Here is a 19,710-nt window from a genome sequence, read left to right on the forward strand (position 1 = left end):
GAGGACGGCTCATAATAATGGCCGGAATGGAGCGAACGGCATCAACACATGGAAAGCATGTGTTTGATGTGTTTGATACCATTCAACTTATTCCACTCCAGCCATTACCACGAGCCCGTCCTCCCCAATTAAGGTGCCACCAACCTCCTGTGTTCTCTATAATATCCTTCACTTTCTCTTTTAAAAGTCTTTGAACATGTACAGCTTGTATTTTGCCTCTGAAAAGTCTCTTTGTCCTCTACTTTTCCCGCTGCCCCACTCTCTGCTTACACCTTATCCTCCTTTCCCTCCCTCCATCCATCATGCTGTGTGTTTGTGCCTCCAGACCAGGTCACCCAGCCCCAGCCTCCCTCAACCCTGTCCCCTTCCTCCTCCTCCCTGTCCCCCTCCTCCTCCCTGTCCCCCTCCTCCTCCTCCCTGTCTCCCTGCTCGGAGGCCCGGGTCACCCAGTTCATTCGTCAGTTTGTGGGGTCCTGTCTGCTGCTGTCTGACTCCAACACTGAGCTATCCTATGTGTTGCCATCTGAGGCTGTCAAGAAGGGCTGCTTCGAGAGGCTATTTCAGGTACATACTCAGACAGACACAAACCTAGAGATGAAGTTACACCCACTCAGACATAGACACAGACCTAGATATGAAGGTACACCCACACAGACATAGACACAGACCTAGATATGAAGGTACACCCACACAGACATAGACACAGACCTAGACATGAAGGTACACCCACTCAGACACAGACCTAGACATGAAGTTACACCCACACAGACATAGACACAGACCTAGACATGAAGGTACACCCACTCAGACATAGACACAGACCTAGACATGAAGGTACACCCACACAGACATAGACACAGACCTAGATATGAAGTTACACCCACTCAGACATAGACACAGACCTAGACATGAAGGTACACCCACACAGACATAGACACAGACCTAGACATGAAGGTACACCCACTCAGACACAGACACAGACCTAGACATGAAGGTACACCCACACAGACATAGACACAGACCTAGACATGAAGGTACACCCACACAGACATAGACACAGACCTAGACATGAAGGTACACCCACTCAGACACAGACACAGACCTAGACATGAAGGTACACCCACTCAGACACAGACCTAGACATGAAGGTACACCCACTCAGACACAGACACAGACCTAGACATGAAGGTACACCCACTCAGACACAGACCTAGAGATGAAGTTACACTCACTCAGACACAGATACAGACCTAGACATGAAGGTACACCCACTCAGACACAGACCTAGACATGAATGTACACCCACTCAGACACAGACACAGACCTAGAGATAAAGGTACACACCCACTCAGACAGACATACAGACAAAGACCCACACACTCAGAGAGACACATGACCTAGAGGGACTTGACCCACACACTCAGACAGACAGACAAAGACCTAGAGACTCTTTCAGGTACTCACTTAGACAGACAGACTCAGACTGTGTCTCAAATGGTACCCTATTCCCTTTATAGTGCACTACTTTTGACCAGAGCCCGTATTTCCTATTCCCAGGCATTGGAGCAGAATCTGTCCATCTTGGCACTGACCAGCTTCGGAGTGATGGACACCACTCTGGAGGAGGTCTTCCTCAAGGTGTCCGAGGAGGACCAGTCCCTGGAGAACAGTGATGCCGGTGAGACCAAAGAAATATGCCTTTATTTCTATGGGTACACTCAAAATGGCTGCCAGTCCACCAATTATGGCGTCATTGACCTGAATACGGATGTCCATTCTAGTGATTCTATTTCTGTGTGTGGGACCAAAGCTTTGTGTGTCTGTCTGCGGCTACACGGATCAATAAAGTTATTTTGGGAGGGCTCCATTGCATTCATAATTTATGATACACATCATGAATTTCATTTCTGCTGAGTTTGCAAACAGTGTTTGCGTTGCCAAAAAGCTAAATGCTGATATAGACTTTTCACAAGTTATCTATTTAGTGGTGGTGTTGCAAATCTCTTTAAATGTTAATCATGATCTATTAAATTCTCTCTCCTCCCAGACATGAAGGATTCCCTAGGCGGTATCTCAGTGGGGAAACCTGCTGCTGCAGTGGGTCTGGGGGGCTCTGTAAAGCCACAGGTAGGGATTAGTTCAATACATGCTTTTCCGAATTGATTATTAGTTGATTGCAAAACAGAGTAATGTTCATTTATTTAAACAAATGAAACATTCTAGTAATTTCACAAAGGTGTTTATTTTATTTTAGCTTCCCTTATTTTCTAATCGATAAAGACACCCTTGGTTGACTAATTAATGAATCGATGAATCTAACTTACCCATCTCTCATCCCTGCGATAGACTTGCGTCCTGTCCAGGGGGTGTACTTAGACATCGAGCTGCCTCACGCTAACATGAGATGGGCTACTGCTAGGCGATTCTGGCTCAGACAAGGCTTACTTATTTTACTTGCTTTCTGCCTATCCACAGGAGCCGGGGGCTCCGGCGGGGAGCAGCAGCAGTGTGGAGAGGCCAGAGGTAGAGCTGTCTAACCTGGTGATGTGCTCCAGGCTCAGCCAGAGCCAATCCTCCCTGCGCTCCTCCTCCTCCCTGGGTTCCGTACTGGGGGATGAGGAAGGGCTCTACGTAGACTTCTACGGAGACTACTGCCGCCTCTTCGACAGTGGACGGGACCTTCACTCTACCAGCCTGAGGGGTAAGAGTCTCACTGTTGGATGAGGAGACTGAAGGACATCGAGAGGGTGTTACTTAGTGAATACCTTTTTTATCTTCATTATATTTAACCAGGTATGTTATTAAGAACACATTCTCTTTTACAACACGTACCTGGCCAACTGGAGGCAATAAGATATATAGTATGGTTGGATGAGCTTATGAGAGTTATTTTGCTCTATGTGAGGTGTTTTTAGGCTTTGCTCATGTCTCTCTTTGTCTCGCTCCATCTCTCTCTACCTCCAGCGGATGTGGAGGAGGCCTCCCCTGAGCCTGTGGTCCTGGATGGGCAGGGCAGCTTCAAGCTGGAGGGCTGGTGGCTGAAGCTACGCCAGTTCCATGGCCTCATCGTCAAGAGGTTCCACTGCGCCAAGAGGAACACCAAGGGCCTCTTCTCACAGATCCTGCTGCCCGCATTCTTCGTCTGCGTGGCCATGACTGTCGCTCTGTCTGTGCCTTCCATCGGTGAGGACAACTACAAGTGACATTACATTTGAGCATTTTAGTCATTCAGCAGGCACTCTTATCCCGGAGTGTAGTCAACTAAGTTTAGTAGGAGAAAACAACCACATATCACAGTTATTGCATGTGGACTCTTCTTCGAAATACCCGCTGTGAGCAGAATCAGTGGCCGGAAGAAGAAGAAAAGTGCAGGTGTGAGTGCACGACAGACAAGTACCGTTTGTTTCCCCTCAAGTTCAACTACAGATGATCTTGAACCTGACTTGGATGTTTGTCAGTGTTTTTAGGTCATCGTGGTGTGACGTCTGTCTTCTGTTCTTCAGGAGATCTGCCACCACTGATCCTGTCCCCATCCCAGTACCACAACTACACCCAGCCCCGTGGCAACTTCATCCCCTACGCCAACGAAGACCGCCCACAGTACAGGTCAGAAAGACATTGGGAGTAGGGGACTGTAGGTCACTCATGCTATTATATACACAGTGTAAATGCGTTGTTTTACACATCCATAATCCTATCTGGCAGGTAACATTATTCGTTCATTTGTGCATCTGAGTCTCAGTTATCACCCATCATACACGACATCATTAGTCTAATCTACAGGCCATGGATGTTGTAAAGCTTCCGTCTGTAGCTTTATAACAGCAGTTCTTCCTCTCCTCAGGAGTAAGCTGTCCCCAGACGCCAGCCCTCAGAAGATCGCCAACACGCTGCGTCTGCCATCGGGCGTGGGCGCCACCTGCGTCCTCAAAACGCCCTTCAACAGCACCCTGGACCAGCTGGCGCAGACGCTCAACCCCAGCGCCAACAACAGCAAGACCCTGGCCGCCCGCTACTTTGACTCCATGTGTCTGGACTCCTTCACCCAGGGAGTGCCGCTGTCCAACTTTGTACCCCCTCCCCCCTCGCCAGCCCCCTCCGATGACCCCGACACTCGCTTTGAGGATGGGCTGTGGAACTTCACTGCCACCACTCCTACCACTGCCAGGGGTATGTCTTTGCGCCCCTCCCACCACCGTGCTCAATGCTCAGGTGGTAAAAACTGTCTAAAAGGACATGCTATACTTCGTATGTAGGCTAATGTTTTATCATATCATACTGTATTATAGTACCTGTACCCTGTGTCATATAATTGCATTATATCAACATTATATAATTGTATTTGATAGCTACAGTGGAGTCCTGTGTCGGCCATTCTGGCTCAGACAAGGCTTACTTACTCTACTTACTTACTAGAGTCCTCTACAGTAGCCTCCCAAAAACTCCTGCCTGTCTATGTGTCTGTCTTCAGAAACGGTGACGTCTCCTCCCACCCTGCCCCTGTTCATCCGGGAGCCAGTTCGTTGTATCTGCTCCATGCAGGGGACGGGCTTCTCCTGCCCCAGCGGGGTGGGGGGGCGGCCGCCCATTATGAAGGTGGTCACCGGGGACATTCTGGTAGACATCACCGGGCGCAACGTGTCAGAGTATCTCCTCTATACCTCTGACAGACTGCGCCTGCACAGGTAACAGACTCACTGGGGTCGGGCACAGGTAACAAACTCACCGGGCTCGGGCACAGACGCATACACACACACTTTAAATGTCTTTTCTCTCTCCCTCCCTCTCTCCTAGATATGGAGGACTCACAGTAGGCAACATACAGAAATCAGTCCCAGCATCCTTTGGGAAAAAGACTCCGCCCATGGTTCGCAAAATAGCAGTCCGCAGATCAGCTCAGGTCAGCAGAAGGGCATTTTCTTGAAAGGGGGAGGGTGTAGTGCACTATATAGGGAAAAGGGTGCCAATTGAGATGCAACTCTAGTGTCAGTTTGATGGACAGGTTTATTATTACACTTAGCTATTTGCGCTGCTGTGTCATTGCCAGTGACATAATTGTCCCCTCCCAATAGGTGCTGTTCAATAATAAAGGGTACCACAGCATGCCAACCTATCTCAACGTCCTCAACAATGCCATCCTGCGTGCCAACCTGCCTCCAGGCAAGGGCAACCCTGCTGCATATGGTAAGAGATTCTGCCAAAATAAAGGAGACACTTGAGTAATTGAGGGATACGAAGTATATTGAAAGCAGGTGCTTCCACACAGGTGTGGTTCCTGAGGTAATTAAGCAATTAATATCTCATCATGCTTAGGATAATGTATGAAAATGCCCAGTTGCCCATTATTTTGGCTACGATGGCTAGAAGAGACCTCACTGACTGTTAAAGAGGGCTCTCAAAGGAGCATAGAGGTTTTTAAAGGGTCGGTGTGTCACCTGATCTCAACCTAGTTGAACACTTATGGAAGCTTCTGGAGCATTTTCCACCACCATCAACAAAACACCAAAGTATAGAATGTCTCATGGAAGAATGGTGTTGCATCCCGCCAATAGAGTTCCAGACACTTGTAGAATCTGTTCTGGCTAGTTGTGGCCCAACGACCTATTAAGACACTTTATATCAGTGTTACCTGTACCTACTCAGAAGCCTGGTTCCAGATCAGCTTTTTATCTTGCCAACTCCATTGCTGTCAAGGCAATGACGATGAGTGACAACAAAGATTATCTATGTACTGACAAGATACTGGACTGACCACTCTAACAATGGAAATAAATAAGGCAGACGAGAGGAGGCGAGAAAATTCGAGCCAATGAAAGGGCCGATACGTGTGTGAACAACAGGCACAGATCCGATATAAAATTGTTTTTCTCAAAGTTGGCGGAATGCCACTGGCGTACACTTTATATCAATACATTCGTGAAAACCTAAACATTTCCAACTTCTATTAGATCAAATAAGCCTCACGAAGCAAATTAGCAATTATATTTTATGTTGACCAAATTCCCACTTAGTCTGCTTCACGCTGTATTTTCACACGGACAGATTTAGGGCGGAGTCAAGACTCTTATTTCTCCCTTTTCTTCTCAGGCGACAAGGAGTTAGCATTATAGCACAAACAGGCTGGCACTCTGTCTGGGATTATTTGAATTGGGTAGTTGTTCATGTGAAAATGTATTTTCAAAGTTCCTTGTATAGTATCAGGGGATCAGTATCTGTTCCCATCTAAACCATGTTGTTGATGTGTGCTTGGTTCTGCAGGAATCACACTGACCAACCACCCCATGAACCGCACCAGTGCAAGCCTCTCTCTGGACTACTTGTAAGAATTTATGCATTGAGTTACTGTATATTATACTATATATGGTACAACATTTCTGAAAGTACCTGACAGTGTCTCAAATGGCCCGCTACTCCCTATTGGGCCCTATATAGGGGATAGGGTGCCATTTGGGATGCAGACACTGTCTTAGTAAGTTTCTTTTGGTCCCTCCAGGCTCCAGGGCACTGATGTGGTGATAGCTATCTTCATCATCGTGGCCATGTCCTTCGTACCAGCCAGCTTTGTGGTCTTTCTGGTGGCAGAGAAGTCGACCAAGGCCAAGCACCTGCAGTTTGTGTCTGGATGTGATCCTGTCATCTACTGGCTGGCTAACTATATATGGGACATGGTGAGGGGGGGGGGGTGAAGTTTGTTATTGTGTGCGTTGTGCATGGAAGTGCTCCCTATAGCCGTACTCTCTGAAACAAGTCCTACCAGGGCAGTCTGTCTTCTGTCTGTTTGTACTGTTCATTCACAGAGGGTACTATGAATATTTGAGCGAAATTGTCTATTTCTGCCAGCCTATCTAACTGAAAGTCTCCTGTCTCGCTCTGCCTCTTAGTTGAACTACCTGGTGCCTGCCACGTGCTGTGTCCTTATCCTGTTTGTCTTTGACCTTCCTGCGTACACATCCCCAACCAACTTCCCTGCGGTCCTGTCTCTCTTCCTCCTCTACGGGTGAGTGCGCTTCACTGAAGACACATCAGCACTTCACTTATCTAAGACACATTATGAGGGATACACCGAAAAATTGCTTTTGGATTCAGGTAACCTGGAACAAAAGCATAGACATTGTTCCTTTGATGACATCATTTAAGAACAGTAATGCATTATTCGTAACTGCCTTTGACGATATCAAGAAACTGTAATGAATGTTTAATGAATATAGCCTATTATCATACATTCTTTCTCTCTCTCTCTCTCTCCCTTCAGGTGGTCTATCACTCCTATCATGTACCCGGCCTCCTTCTGTTTCGAGGTGCCCAGCACAGCCTATGTGTTCCTCATCGTCATCAACCTTTTCATAGGCATCACTGCCACAGTGGCCACCTTCCTGCTGCAGCTCTTTGAGCATGACAAGGTGTGTGTTTTACTCTGCTGACAGTATTGGTGTACTGACAGATTACAGAATTCCTATAACTTTCCCCAAGGTTTTTCTGAAATTCCTGTTGGATGTTGCCCGAAATCAGGAGGGAAGAAGCAGGAAATCCCGACACTTCCAAACAGGATTTCTGAAAAACCAGAATTTAGAAACCCTATATTGAACATTTCCTCATACCACTGTGTTTTGGTCTCTCCCTGCAGGATCTGAAACTGGTGAACAGCTACCTAAAGTCCTGTTTCCTTATCTTCCCAAACTACAACCTGGGTCACGGCCTGATGGAAATGGCCTACAACGAATACATCAATGAGTACTATGCTAAAATAGGTATTGTTACAGTTCAATTATATTTCAAGTTCTGTACATTTGAATCCTGCCCTCCTCCTGTTGAATTTAATCAATCTATTCAATCTCTCTTAAATATTTAACTCTCAGGTCAGTTTGACAAGATCAAGTCTCCATTTGAGTGGGACATTGTGACTCGAGGGCTGGTAGCCATGACAATCGAGGGCTTTGTAGGATTCTTCATCACCATCCTGTGTCAGTACAACTTCCTCAGGAAACCCTTGTGAGTGCGTGTGTGCATGTGTGTCTGCTCGTGTGTGTAGGTGCATGCAGTGTGTGTGTGTGTGTGTGTGTGTGTGTGTGTGTGTGTGTGTGTGTGTGTGTGTGTGTGTGTGTGTGTGTGTGTGTGTGTGTGTGTGTGTGTGTGTGTGTGTGTTACACCAATAAGATCCACTGCAGTGTTCTAGTTTTGTGCAGACTCTGAGGGTGTGTGTGTGTGTAGACTTCTGGTCCCCACAAGCATAGTAAACGAACAAACATTTGACCAACTGGGGACATTTTGTTAATCCCCACAGAGTCAAATGCTATTTCTAGGGGGTTTAGGGTTAAGGTTATAGTTAGTATTAGGGTTAGAATTACGTTAAGGGTTAGGAGCTAGGGTTAGTTTTAGGGTTAGGGTTACAGTTAGATTTTTGGGTTAAGGTTAGGGTAAGAGTACGGGTTAGGGTTACATTTAGGGTTAGGGGTTAAGGAAAATAGGATTTTGAATTGGACTGAATTGTGTTAGCTGTATAAAGGTTAGCTGTACAAGACTGTGTGTGTGTGTGTGTGTGTGTGTGTGTGTGTGTGTGTGTGTGTGTGTGTGTGTGTGTGTGTGTGTGTGTGTGTGTGTGTGTGTGTGTGTGTGTGTGTGTGTGTGTGTGTGTGTGTGTGTGTGTGTGTGTGTGTGTGTGTGTGTGTGTGTGTGTGTGTGTGTGTACTGTAACAGGAGAGTACCAGTGAGCAGCCAGCTCATAGAGGATGATGATGTGGATGTGGCCTGTGAGAGACGGAGAGTACTGAGAGGAGATGCTGACAACGACATGCTGAAGATTGACAACCTCACCAAGGTCAGACAGACACAGAGATCCCAATGTGCTTTATTTACCTTCAGGACCAGAATAGATAAGTGTGTAGTAGGTTTAATAGCATTAAGGTCAATTGAGTATCACTAGACACTAGTGGTAATGCTGAGCGATTTGTGCTTTTGAGGTCGTTTCGCTTCAGTTATTTAAAAAATAATCACGGTTTTCGGTTTCAATATTTTTTTTAAACATGAAATGCACTATGCATTATGTGGGTTGAATGCTATAACGACACAGAATAAAACAATGGATAAAAGTCCCATGATGATAGTGACTGCCCATTACTGCTTACTACCATAATTTATTCACACTACTTTACTTTAATAAAATATTTCAGTTGTTGTGTAGAGACTTTATTATTTAATTCCAAGTCATCTTATCTCTCTCTATAAAGCTGCTGTCTGACAAAATCTCTATTTTAGTAGTTAGTCAATGTAAATAAGGCATACTTTTATGCCTGCTGACCTATCAATCACTTAGATCAGGGATGGGCAACTGGTGGCATGCCTCTCTTTTGAAGGCCCTCGGATCAATTCCTCGGAGCCCCCCCCCCCCAAAGAAACATATATATCCATATATATATCCTTTTTTTTGGAACTCAGCTGGGGTCTCAACTTACTGTTTGTTGCGAGTTAGAATAGTAGAATACACAAGATGCAATTTCGAAATTTGGTTATGCATCAGCAGTTTCTCTCGTGTTATGTCAGTCATTGACAGTCACTCAATTAGCCCATGACAGCTAACATTTTATAGATGTAAGTTAATCTAATGGCCAGCTATCTAAACTTAGTAATCATGGTCGAATTACCGGTCGGGGGGCCACCATTGATTTTGTTAGTCAGTCTCACTCAGATATCATATTAAAAACTGCAAACATTTCTCTCCACTCGATGGCAAATTGTGTAGAATCCTCTTCGCTCAATGGCAAAAATATGTAGAATTGCACGAAATTAACTCTAAAATGTATGGATGTGGGTAGGCAGGCCCGTGGGCAACTGCGGCCCTTCATGATCAAAGTTGCCCATCCCTGACGTAGATAATGTATATTCAGGTAGAGATATTTGATTTGATTTAACTAGAGGCAACATTTTCATGGTGTAAAACAGAACCGATCTGTGCAAAAAATACTATGCACCTCATTAGAATTTGGCAGCATGATTTAATTAGACATTTTTCTTCAACAATGTGCATTACAAGGTGGCTATTTAAACTTCAGAGTTATGTAAAACGCTCAAGGCATAAATAGTCACCTCCTTATATCATGCTCTGTGTCACTAGGTGTATAAGTCGAGGAAGATGGGTCGTATCTTGGCTGTTGACCGGTTGTGTTTGGGCGTGCGTCCTGGGGAGTGTTTTGGCCTCCTGGGGGTGAACGGCGCAGGGAAGACCACCACCTTTAAGATGCTGACTGGTGACGAGAGCACCACGGGAGGAGAGGCCTTCATAGGGGGAAACAGGTATTTTACATATACACCAGGTCTCGCATACCAAATTGCACCAGATTCCCTTTATAGTGTCCTACTTTTGATGGGTCCTGGTCAAAGGTAGTGCACTATATAGGTAACAGGGTGCCATTCAGGACATACCCCAGATGGGTCTTTAATCACAATGCTAACACAAATCTCAATGCTCTATGCTAGTCTTAGTAAAAGTTTATATCAGATACTGGTACTGTAGCCTACCTGAGATTGATACAGAAGTGGTTATTGCTAATTCCAATACACGTCTCAATGTGTTATGCTAGTTTTAGTAATAAATCTGTACATCATGGCCCGTATTCATAAATTGTCTAAGGAGTGCTGATCTATAATCAGTTTAGCCTTTTAGATAATCATCAGTAAGACTATATGGACATGGAGGATTTGAGCCTCGATCAGTGCTCCTACTCTTAGACGCTTAATGAATACGGGCCCATGTACTGTTGTTGAGCTGGATCTGTGTTGTGTTGACAGTATCCTGAGGGAGCTGTTGAGAGTGCAGCAGAGCATTGGTTACTGCCCTCAGTTTGATGCCTTGTTTGAAGACCTGACAGCCAGAGAGCACCTGGAGCTGTACACACGCCTCCGAGGCATCCCCTGGAAGGACGAGCAGAGGGTACGGCTACAACACACACAAACTCTCAAGCAGGCACACACACATGCACATATGCACGCACACACACACACTCCACATTTCGCATTCAAAATATTTTATTACTGTGTGATTTTTCTGAATCGATGTTGTTGAAAAGTTCCTCGTTAACTTTCATCTTCCCCTCTCAGGTGGTCTCATGGGCCCTAGAGAAACTGGAGCTCTCCAAGTATGCAGACAAGCCCGCTGGAACCTACAGTGGGGGAAACAAGCGCAAGCTGTCTACTGCCATCGCCCTCATCGGATACCCCTCTCTCATCTTCCTGGTTAGACTCACTCAACCCCATCACCATGGGTGTGACCCAAATGGCACCCTATTCTCTATATAGTGCATTACTTTTGACCAGGGACCATAGGACTCTGGTTAAAAGTAATGCACTATATAGGAAGTAGGGTGCCATAGGGCTCTGGCAAATTTTTCTTTTATTATATTTTTTGTTCCTCTTCATTTAAAAAATAATATTTATATTGTCTTTTGTTTGAACATTTCTAAAAGACTTACAAAAATACATATTCTCCTCTGGATAAGATAGGAGACCCTCAGTTCTGATTGTGTCCTGTTCTGTGTGTTTGTCCAGGATGAACCTACTACAGGGATGGACCCTAAGGCCCGCAGATTCCTCTGGAACCTCATCCTTGATATCATCAAGACGGGACGCTCTGTGGTGCTGACATCACACAGGTGAGACACTCATTCTCATCAGACATGTACTGCATACTGTGTGCTGCTAATGTATTTACTATTATCTGTATTATTGAAGTGTGTGGGTAAGACGTCTGTTATCCCCTACCTTGCACTCACACCCACGCTTGTTTTTTCCTCCTGGCACTGATTCTGCTGATAGCGGTGACTGTCAGTGTGTCTGCTAAATGACTAAAATGTCAACTGTGAATGTCTCTGTCTCTGCAGTATGGAGGAATGTGAGGCTCTGTGCACCAGACTGGGCATCATGGTCAACGGCAGGTTCAAATGCCTGGGCAGCATCCAGCACCTCAAGAACAGGTCAGAAGAAGTGCACACTCACTCAGCTAATGCAGGGTGTGGCCTCACTCTGTTGCTACGCCAACCAGAAGCTGAATACATTATGGGATGCCAACTAATCTGTAATCATCTTTGAATCACCCTTCTTTTTTCTATTTCCTCCATCCTTCAACTTGTCATTTGTCTATATGGTTACACGACCTGGTATGTAATCTGTGACCTTGTTTAAATACTTCAGAAATGTATCCTTCCTTCCTTATTTCCTTGAGGTAAGCACAGATCCATATGTGATTAGATAGATATGATATGCAACTTTTCAGGGAAGTTATAAACCAATATACACAGGCAGTTAGAAAAGCCAAGGCTAGCTTTTTCAAGCAGAAATTTGCTTCCTGCAACACAAACTCAAAAAAGTTCTGGGACACTGTAAAGTCCATGGAGAATAAGAACACCTCCTCCTAGCTGCCCACTGCACTGAGGATAGGAAACTCTGTCACCACCGATAAATCCACTATAATTGAGAATTTCAATAAGCATTTTTCTACAGCTGGCCATGCTTTCCACCTGGCTACCCCTACCGCGGTCAACAGCACTGCACCCCCCACAGCTACTCACCCAAGCCTTCCCCATTTCTCCTTCTCCCAAATCCAGTCAGCTGATGTTCTGAAAGTGCTGCAAAATCTGGACTCCTACAAATCAGCCGGGCTAGACAATCTGGACCCTTTCTTTTTAAAATGATCTGCCGATATTGTTGCAACCCCTATTACTAGCCTGTTCAACCTCTCTTTTGTGTCGTCTGAGATTCCCAAAGATTGGAAAGCAGCTGCGGTCATCTCCCTCTTCAAAGGGGGGGGTACACTCTTGACCCAAACTGCTACAGACCTATATCTATCCTACCCTGCCTTTCTAAGGTCTTCGAAAGCCAAGTCAACAAACAGATTACCGACCATTTCGAATCCCACCGCACCTTCTCCGCTATGCAATCTGGTTTCAGAGCTGGTCATGGGTGCACCTCAGCCACGCTCAACGTCCTAAACGTTATCGTAACCGCCATCGATAAGAAACAATACTGTGCTGCCGTATTCATTGACCTGGCCAAGGCTTTCGACTCTGTCAATCACCACATCCTCATCGGCAGACTCAACAGCCTTGGTTTCTCAAATGATTGCCTCGCCTAGTCCACCAACTACTTCTCTGATAGAGTTAACGTATCAAATTGGATGGCCTGTTGTCCGGGCCTCTGGCAGTCTCTATGGGGGTGCCACAGGGTTCAATTCTTGGGCCAACTCTTTTCTCTGTATACATCAATGATGTCGCTCTTGCTGCTGGTGAGTCTCTGATCCACCTCTACGCAGACGACACCATTCTGTATACTTCTGGCCCTTCTTTGGACACTGTGTTAACAACCCTCCAGATGAGCTTCAATGCCATACAACTCTCCTTCCGTGGCCTCCAACTGCTCTTAAATACAAGTAAAACTAAATGCATGCTCTTCAACCGATCGCTGCCTGCACCTGCCCGCCCGTCCAGCATCACTACACTGGACGGTTCTGACTTAGAAAATGTGGACAACTACAAATACCTAGGTGTCTGGTTAGACTGTAAACTCTCCTTCCTGACTCACATCAAACATCTCCAATCCAAAGTTAAATCTAGAATTGGCTTCCTATTTCGCAACAAAGCATCCTTCACTCATGCTGCCAAACATACCCTCGTAAAACAGACCATCCTACCGATCCTCGACTTCGGCGATGTCATTTACAAAATTGCCTCCAATACCCTACTCAATAAACTGTATGCAGTCCATCACAGTGCCATCCGTTTTGTCACCAAAGCCCCATATACTACCCACCACTGCGACCTGTACACTCTCGTTGGCTGGCCCTCGCTTCATACTCGTCGCCAAACCCACTGGCTCCAGGTCATCTACAAGACCCTGCTAGGTAAAGTCCCCCCTTATCTCAGCTCACTGGTCACCATAGCAGCACCCACCTGTAGCACGCGCTGCAGCAGGTATATCTCTCTGGTCACCCCCAAAGCCAATTCCTCTTTTGGCCGTTTTTCCTTCGAGTTCTCTGCTGCCAATGACTGGAACAAACTACAAAAATCTCTGAAACTGGAAACACTTATCTCCCTCACTAGCTTTAAGCACCAGCTGTCAGAGCAGCTCACAGATCACTGCACCTGTACATAGCCCATCTATAATTTAGCCCAAACAACTACCTCTTCCCCTACTGTATTTATTTTGCTCCTTTGCACCCCATTATTTCTATTTCTACTTTGCACTTTCTTCCACTACAAATCTACCATTCCAGTGTTTTACTTGATATATTGTATTTACTTTGCCACCGTGGCCGTTTTTGCCTTTACCTCCCTTATCTCACCTCATTTGCTCACATTGTATATAGACTTATTTTTCTACTGTATTATTGACTGTATGTTTGTTTTACTCCATGTGTAACTCTGTGTTGTTATATGTGTCGAACTGCTTTGCTTTATCTTGGCCAGGTCACAATTGTAAATGAGAACTTGTTCTCAACTTGCCTACCTGGTTAAATAAAGGTGAAATAAAATTTTCAAAAAGACGTACGCAAGGTTACTATCCTATTACTCTCCCAGTCCAACCAATTTAGATCTGTGATTACTTCAAGGAAGAAGGTTGAATTTCTAAATTAAGCAAACATGGCCTGTGTGTCTTGTCTACTCTCCTCCTGGTCGTGTCCCTTCCTTCCTTAGGTTTGGTGATGGTTACATGATCACAGTGCGGACTAGAACCAGTTCCAATGTGAAGGAGGTGGAGAGATTCTTCAACAGGAATTTCCCTGAGGCTGTACTAAAGGTATACATTATATTTGCCATTTATCAGATGCTCTTGTGCTATTTTTTTGTGCTATATTGATATTGATTACTGCATTGTTGGGTTTGGAGCTTGCAAGAAAGGCATTTCACTGAACTTTTGGACGTGACATTAAAACTTGATACTTGAAACTGAGCGCTTACGGTCAGTGCATTCAATTAGGGCTCTATTCAATCCGCATAGAGGAAGTTCAGCTTTACAGCGTGATTTAAATTTAAAGGCAATGTTCCTGCTGTATGTCGTCGGCTCAATTGGAAATTACCTTTAAATTAAAGCTTCAGCTTTACAGATTGAGTAGAACCCTGAGTTTAGTTGGACCACATATCCCAGTTGTTGCATGTAGACTATTTTTTTGACATAACCGCTATCAGCAGAGTCAGTGGCAGGAAAAAAAAACAATTGCAGGTGTGATTGCAAGTAAGACAAGTTGTTTGAATTGAATCCACCCCTAGGAGCGCCACCACACTAAGGTCCAGTTCCAGCTGAAGTCCGACAGGATCTCCCTGGCCCAGGTGTTCAGTAAGATGGAGCAGGTGGTGGAGGCGCTGGGGATAGAGGACTACTCTGTCAGCCAGACCACACTGGACAATGTGAGTTACTGTTACACTGTGTTTTAGTCATTTCCAGTGGTGGAAAAAGTACCCAATTTTCAAACTTGAGTATAAGTCAAGATAACTTAACAGAAAATGACTCAAGTAAAAGTGAAAGTCACCCAGTAAAATACTACTTCAATAAAAGTCTGAAAGTATTTGGTTTTAAATATACTTAAGTATCACAAGTAAATATAATTGCTAAAATATACTTAAATATCAAAAGTAAAAATATCAATATTTTCTAATTCCTTATATAAAGCAAACCAGACAGCAGCATTTGCTTATTTTATTTTTATTTATAGATAGCCATGGGGCACTCTCCAACACTTATAATTTACAAACAAAGCATTTTAGTCTGCCAGATCAGAGGCAGTATGGACAACCAGGGATGCTCTGGATGTTGATAAGTGGGAATTAGACAATTTTCCTGTCCTGCTAAGCATTCAAAATGTAACATTTATGTATTTTGGGGTGTCAGGGAAAATGTATGGAGTAAAAAATACATAATTTTCTTTAGGAATGTAGTGAAGTAAAAGTAAAAATTGACAAAAATATAAATAGTAAAGTACAGATACCCCAAAAAGCTACTTAAGTAGTACTTTGAAGTATGTTTACTTAAGTACTTTACACCACTGGTAATTTCCATACTGAGACAGTACAGATGAGGTGATTTTAAACGTTTATTTAAAAAAATCTGTGCATGCACAGACATCGGTTATTGCTCCCTTTCATGTTTCCCTTTCATGTTTGTTTGTTGACTTGAGGAAGGCCTTGCAGCTGGAACATCTAAGATAAAAAGTCTCAATTATATACCCTTGTCTTTGTTTCTCTGCGTTCTCTCCCTCCCCTAGGTGTTCGTGAACTTTGCCAAGAAGCAAAGTGACAACCTTGAGCAGCAGGAGAGTTCCCCCCCTGGTGGAGGCCAGTCACCCCTGCAGCGCCTGCTCACCCTGCTGAGGCCCCGGCCGGCCAATACGGAGCTCAGCGCCCTGGTCAGCGAAGAGCCGGAGGAACTGGAGAGTGACGATGATGAGGGCCTCATCAGCTTTGAAGAGGAGAGGGTGAGAGGCGGGAAGAGAGAGGAGAAAGAGGAGGAGAGGGTGTAAAGGGAAGAGAGGGTTTGAGGGGAGAGAAGACTGAGAAAGGGAGATGGGATGTTGTCTACATAGATACACTGTGCAGATCACACTTTAACTTAATAAGTAATAAGTAAGTACTTAACTGTAAGTCAACTTGACTGTATTTTATCCTTTACTAATCACCGGTATGTCTCCATGGCAGGTGCAGCTCTCCTTTAACACGGATACTGTCTGTTGAACTGTGGAAACTCAGAGAGGGGGCGTGGCTGGACAGACCACGTGGGAGGAGGAAACTCGTAGAGGGTGTCTATTAGAAAGAGAGAGGAGGAAATATACATCAGAGGAGGCTGGTGGGAGAAGCTATAGGAGGCAGGGCTCATTGTAATGGCTGGAATGTTTGACTCCGTTCCATTGATTTTATTCCAGCCATTACAATGAGCCCATCCTCCTATAGCTCCTCCCACCAGCCTCCACTGATTTACATGTACTAGGAAGAGAATGTACCGTCTCTATCTACCCAGGGGAAAGTAAGATACATTTAATTTTTTTGCCTCAAGCACCTAACAGTGACAGAGACTGAGGCATTGGACTCAGAGAAGGAGACATCGTGGGACAGAAAAGAGAAGGACAGAAAAGTGAAGTCAGTCTCTCATAGCTGTCACAGAATTAGCCATGGTTAAAGCCTGAGGTGACGAAGATATAGGTCTTCTGTCATGGGAAACATACTGCTACAGTGCGAATGCTTGCATTTTAATGGAGATATGTTGTTATAGGAATGTTTATATGTATTTTTTTTATATATATTGATAGATGGGAACACTGAAAACCAATGTGGTCCATCTAGAAAGGACTGAAATCAAAAGCTCTGATTAGGTATTAATGTCGCTACTAGTAAGTTGGCTTCATTCACTGCCGATGATGTCACAAAATATCATATAATTCCTTCTGATATGACCACCTTACTAAGTTTAATCTTTTATCAGATGTTTGACGCAGTGAATTTGTGATTCAACATTGGTAAAATGTGTTCCGTAACTGCCAAAGTACAAGGCTACGTCCTAAATCGCACCCTATTCCCTATATAGTGCACTACTTTTGACCATGGCCCATGGGGCTCTGTTCAATAGTAGTGCATCATGTACTGAAGGGAATAGTGTGCCATTTCGGACTCAATGTTCCTATTCAACCAGAAATTCCAACCCAACCCCCTTTAAAATCCTTTACCTGCCTTGAGAGCATGCTGTCATGAAACCAGTCAAACTAGTGTTGTGTCATACAGTGTATATATATATATATATATATTTTTCTGTGGCAAGAAGAATGATTTATTTTCTAAATGTATACAGGACTATACAGGACAGATATCTGATCTGTGATTGATTTCGCAATAACTGATGATGGTTGATAGCTAAGTAAGTTTTGACGTGAGTCCTGAATCGTTGGCCTTTTATTTGTTTTATAATTTTACTAGACTAAGTGAGTCAGAGGAAAGCTGCACCAGATTTCCTCTTTTAAGAGAATGTAACGGAATGATTCTATATGTTGATGATGCTGATGGTGCCTCCCAAATCTCTAGCCTCTTCATTTGTCTCGACATGATAATTAGAGCACTTTCTACTGAATGCTGAATTTTGCTTCTACAAATCATAATGATTTGTTTCTTTCGACAAGATCCTATGTTGGACACTATGTAATAACTTACTTTACAATGAAGGTAATCAACAAGATAATTGAAGTAATCAAAAACCGTGAAAAGAACTGAACTTAATAATAACTGTATCCTGTAATACCTATAAGAAAGGACACATACAGGATTTACAATAATAAACATACACTACTGCACTACCATCACTGTGAGAAAAAGAAGTTGAACTTTCTTATCATTGTTTAGTTTGAACTTGAGATTGTATGATTTACAAGATGCTTTCAAGTCAGCTGACTTATCTTTTGGAAGTTGGAGCACATTAGAATTTTGAAGAACACCCACACCACATCATTAATGAAGCGAAATGTTTGTCATTTCTTGAATATGTATGTTGCCATGTGATTTGAAATGGATATGTTCATGGGGTGTTTGTGTTGTAAAGATATACTTGTGATCTGTCTTTATTCCTCTCAGAAATTGCTTAAGTTATTTCATGGACTAATGCTATGTAATTTAACACATATTTTGGTGATTTCTTAATGTGGGACCTATTTGGACTTTTTTGAAAAAAAATATCTTGACTGGGGTGGTTGTTATCCTTTTACTATTAAACAAGGAAACTGATTGTTGTAATTTGTTTTCCTCAGAATGTAAAGTAGGTGAAATGTTTTACTGAAGTCCAGGACAAAATTATCATTTTTCATGTGGACTAATATGACAATGAGAAACCAAGCCTGTCTTTGAAATGTGTTAATTAATGCTACCTATATATGTCGGATCTGAAAAGCCGTGAGGAAAGATGTAATGAACTTGAGGCTAACTTGTGTCCTTTAACTCAGACTAAATGATGACCGTGATGCTCTGCTTTAACTAGAGTTCTGTGACTCTGTGTCCAAATCACTCTGGACCTCAAAGGAACAGCGATGTGGTTTAGGACCATTTTTAGATGGTTTTGATCATTATTTGATCTATTGCAACTTTTGTTGCCACCCAACATCTCTGAATACTTAAAGGTATTTGAAGTTTTCCCTGAGCAAAAAAAAAAAGCTTGATTTAAAAAAAAAAAAAAAATGTACAATTGACGAGAACTTATTGTTCAAAGGTCTCTGGAGTAAAGGTAAAACAAAAACACCGTTTTTTTTTAACGACACCAGCAAATATGAGGATTAGGTGCAATTCTACATGGGTGCAAATACGATGAGATTTTATTTTTTTCATCAATCTAGTGATTACTTGGCTTTGCTCTAAAGCAGAAATGCTTTGGAATTTACCCAGGTAGTGTATGTGTGCATATGAATATAATATATATCTATATATTTTATGAAAATGTGTCTGACATTTTTCTGTTGTAAAGCATCTGTTCATATTTGTTCTTCTTGTGTTACATTTGGACTTGTTGCTGATTCTACTGTTGTTTCTGTATTCTGTGCTTCACGTTGGGTGATCTGGATTTTTAAACAACAAAAAAAGACAAATAAATCAGGTATCAATTGGGTCCTTTTTATCAATGGTTTAATCATACATTTAATCATAGTATTCTAGTAGCTACCTTCAACATTAGGTATTAGAACCAAATAGTTTACTGTACATGCTC

The 19,710-nt window shown here is 43.6% G+C and overlaps 1 protein-coding gene across 2 annotated transcripts in view; it reads left to right on the forward strand.

Annotated features, from left to right (window-relative positions):
• The window catches only part of abca2 (ATP binding cassette subfamily A member 2), a 79,701-nt gene extending 60,090 nt beyond the window's left edge, over positions 1-19,611 (forward strand). The window contains exons 25-50 of one of the 2 annotated variants that reach the window (XM_014171165.3): positions 326-564; positions 1,558-1,678; positions 2,048-2,127; positions 2,476-2,701; positions 2,965-3,183; positions 3,504-3,606; positions 3,845-4,170; positions 4,472-4,685; positions 4,795-4,900; positions 5,073-5,184; positions 6,259-6,319; positions 6,494-6,668; positions 6,882-6,997; positions 7,253-7,400; positions 7,625-7,748; positions 7,857-7,989; positions 8,695-8,815; positions 10,109-10,287; positions 10,783-10,924; positions 11,092-11,226; positions 11,539-11,642; positions 11,871-11,963; positions 14,679-14,781; positions 15,252-15,389; positions 16,244-16,453; positions 16,674-19,611. In XM_014171165.3, coding sequence (XP_014026640.1) covers positions 326-564; positions 1,558-1,678; positions 2,048-2,127; positions 2,476-2,701; positions 2,965-3,183; positions 3,504-3,606; positions 3,845-4,170; positions 4,472-4,685; positions 4,795-4,900; positions 5,073-5,184; positions 6,259-6,319; positions 6,494-6,668; positions 6,882-6,997; positions 7,253-7,400; positions 7,625-7,748; positions 7,857-7,989; positions 8,695-8,815; positions 10,109-10,287; positions 10,783-10,924; positions 11,092-11,226; positions 11,539-11,642; positions 11,871-11,963; positions 14,679-14,781; positions 15,252-15,389; positions 16,244-16,453; positions 16,674-16,709 — 3,764 coding nt within the window. In that variant the 3' untranslated portion in view covers positions 16,710-19,611. The remainder of the gene's footprint in view (positions 1-325; positions 565-1,557; positions 1,679-2,047; positions 2,128-2,475; positions 2,702-2,964; positions 3,184-3,503; positions 3,607-3,844; positions 4,171-4,471; positions 4,686-4,794; positions 4,901-5,072; positions 5,185-6,258; positions 6,320-6,493; positions 6,669-6,881; positions 6,998-7,252; positions 7,401-7,624; positions 7,749-7,856; positions 7,990-8,694; positions 8,816-10,108; positions 10,288-10,782; positions 10,925-11,091; positions 11,227-11,538; positions 11,643-11,870; positions 11,964-14,678; positions 14,782-15,251; positions 15,390-16,243; positions 16,454-16,673) is intronic. The other variant, XM_082968450.1, reaches the window with a different exon arrangement.
• The last annotated feature ends 99 nt before the right edge of the window (positions 19,612-19,710 follow it).

The sequence above is a fragment of the Salmo salar genome, chromosome 24 (genome assembly GCF_965601325.2).
Source record: "Salmo salar chromosome 24, fSalSal1, whole genome shotgun sequence".
Classification (NCBI taxonomy): domain Eukaryota; kingdom Metazoa; phylum Chordata; class Actinopteri; order Salmoniformes; family Salmonidae; genus Salmo; species Salmo salar.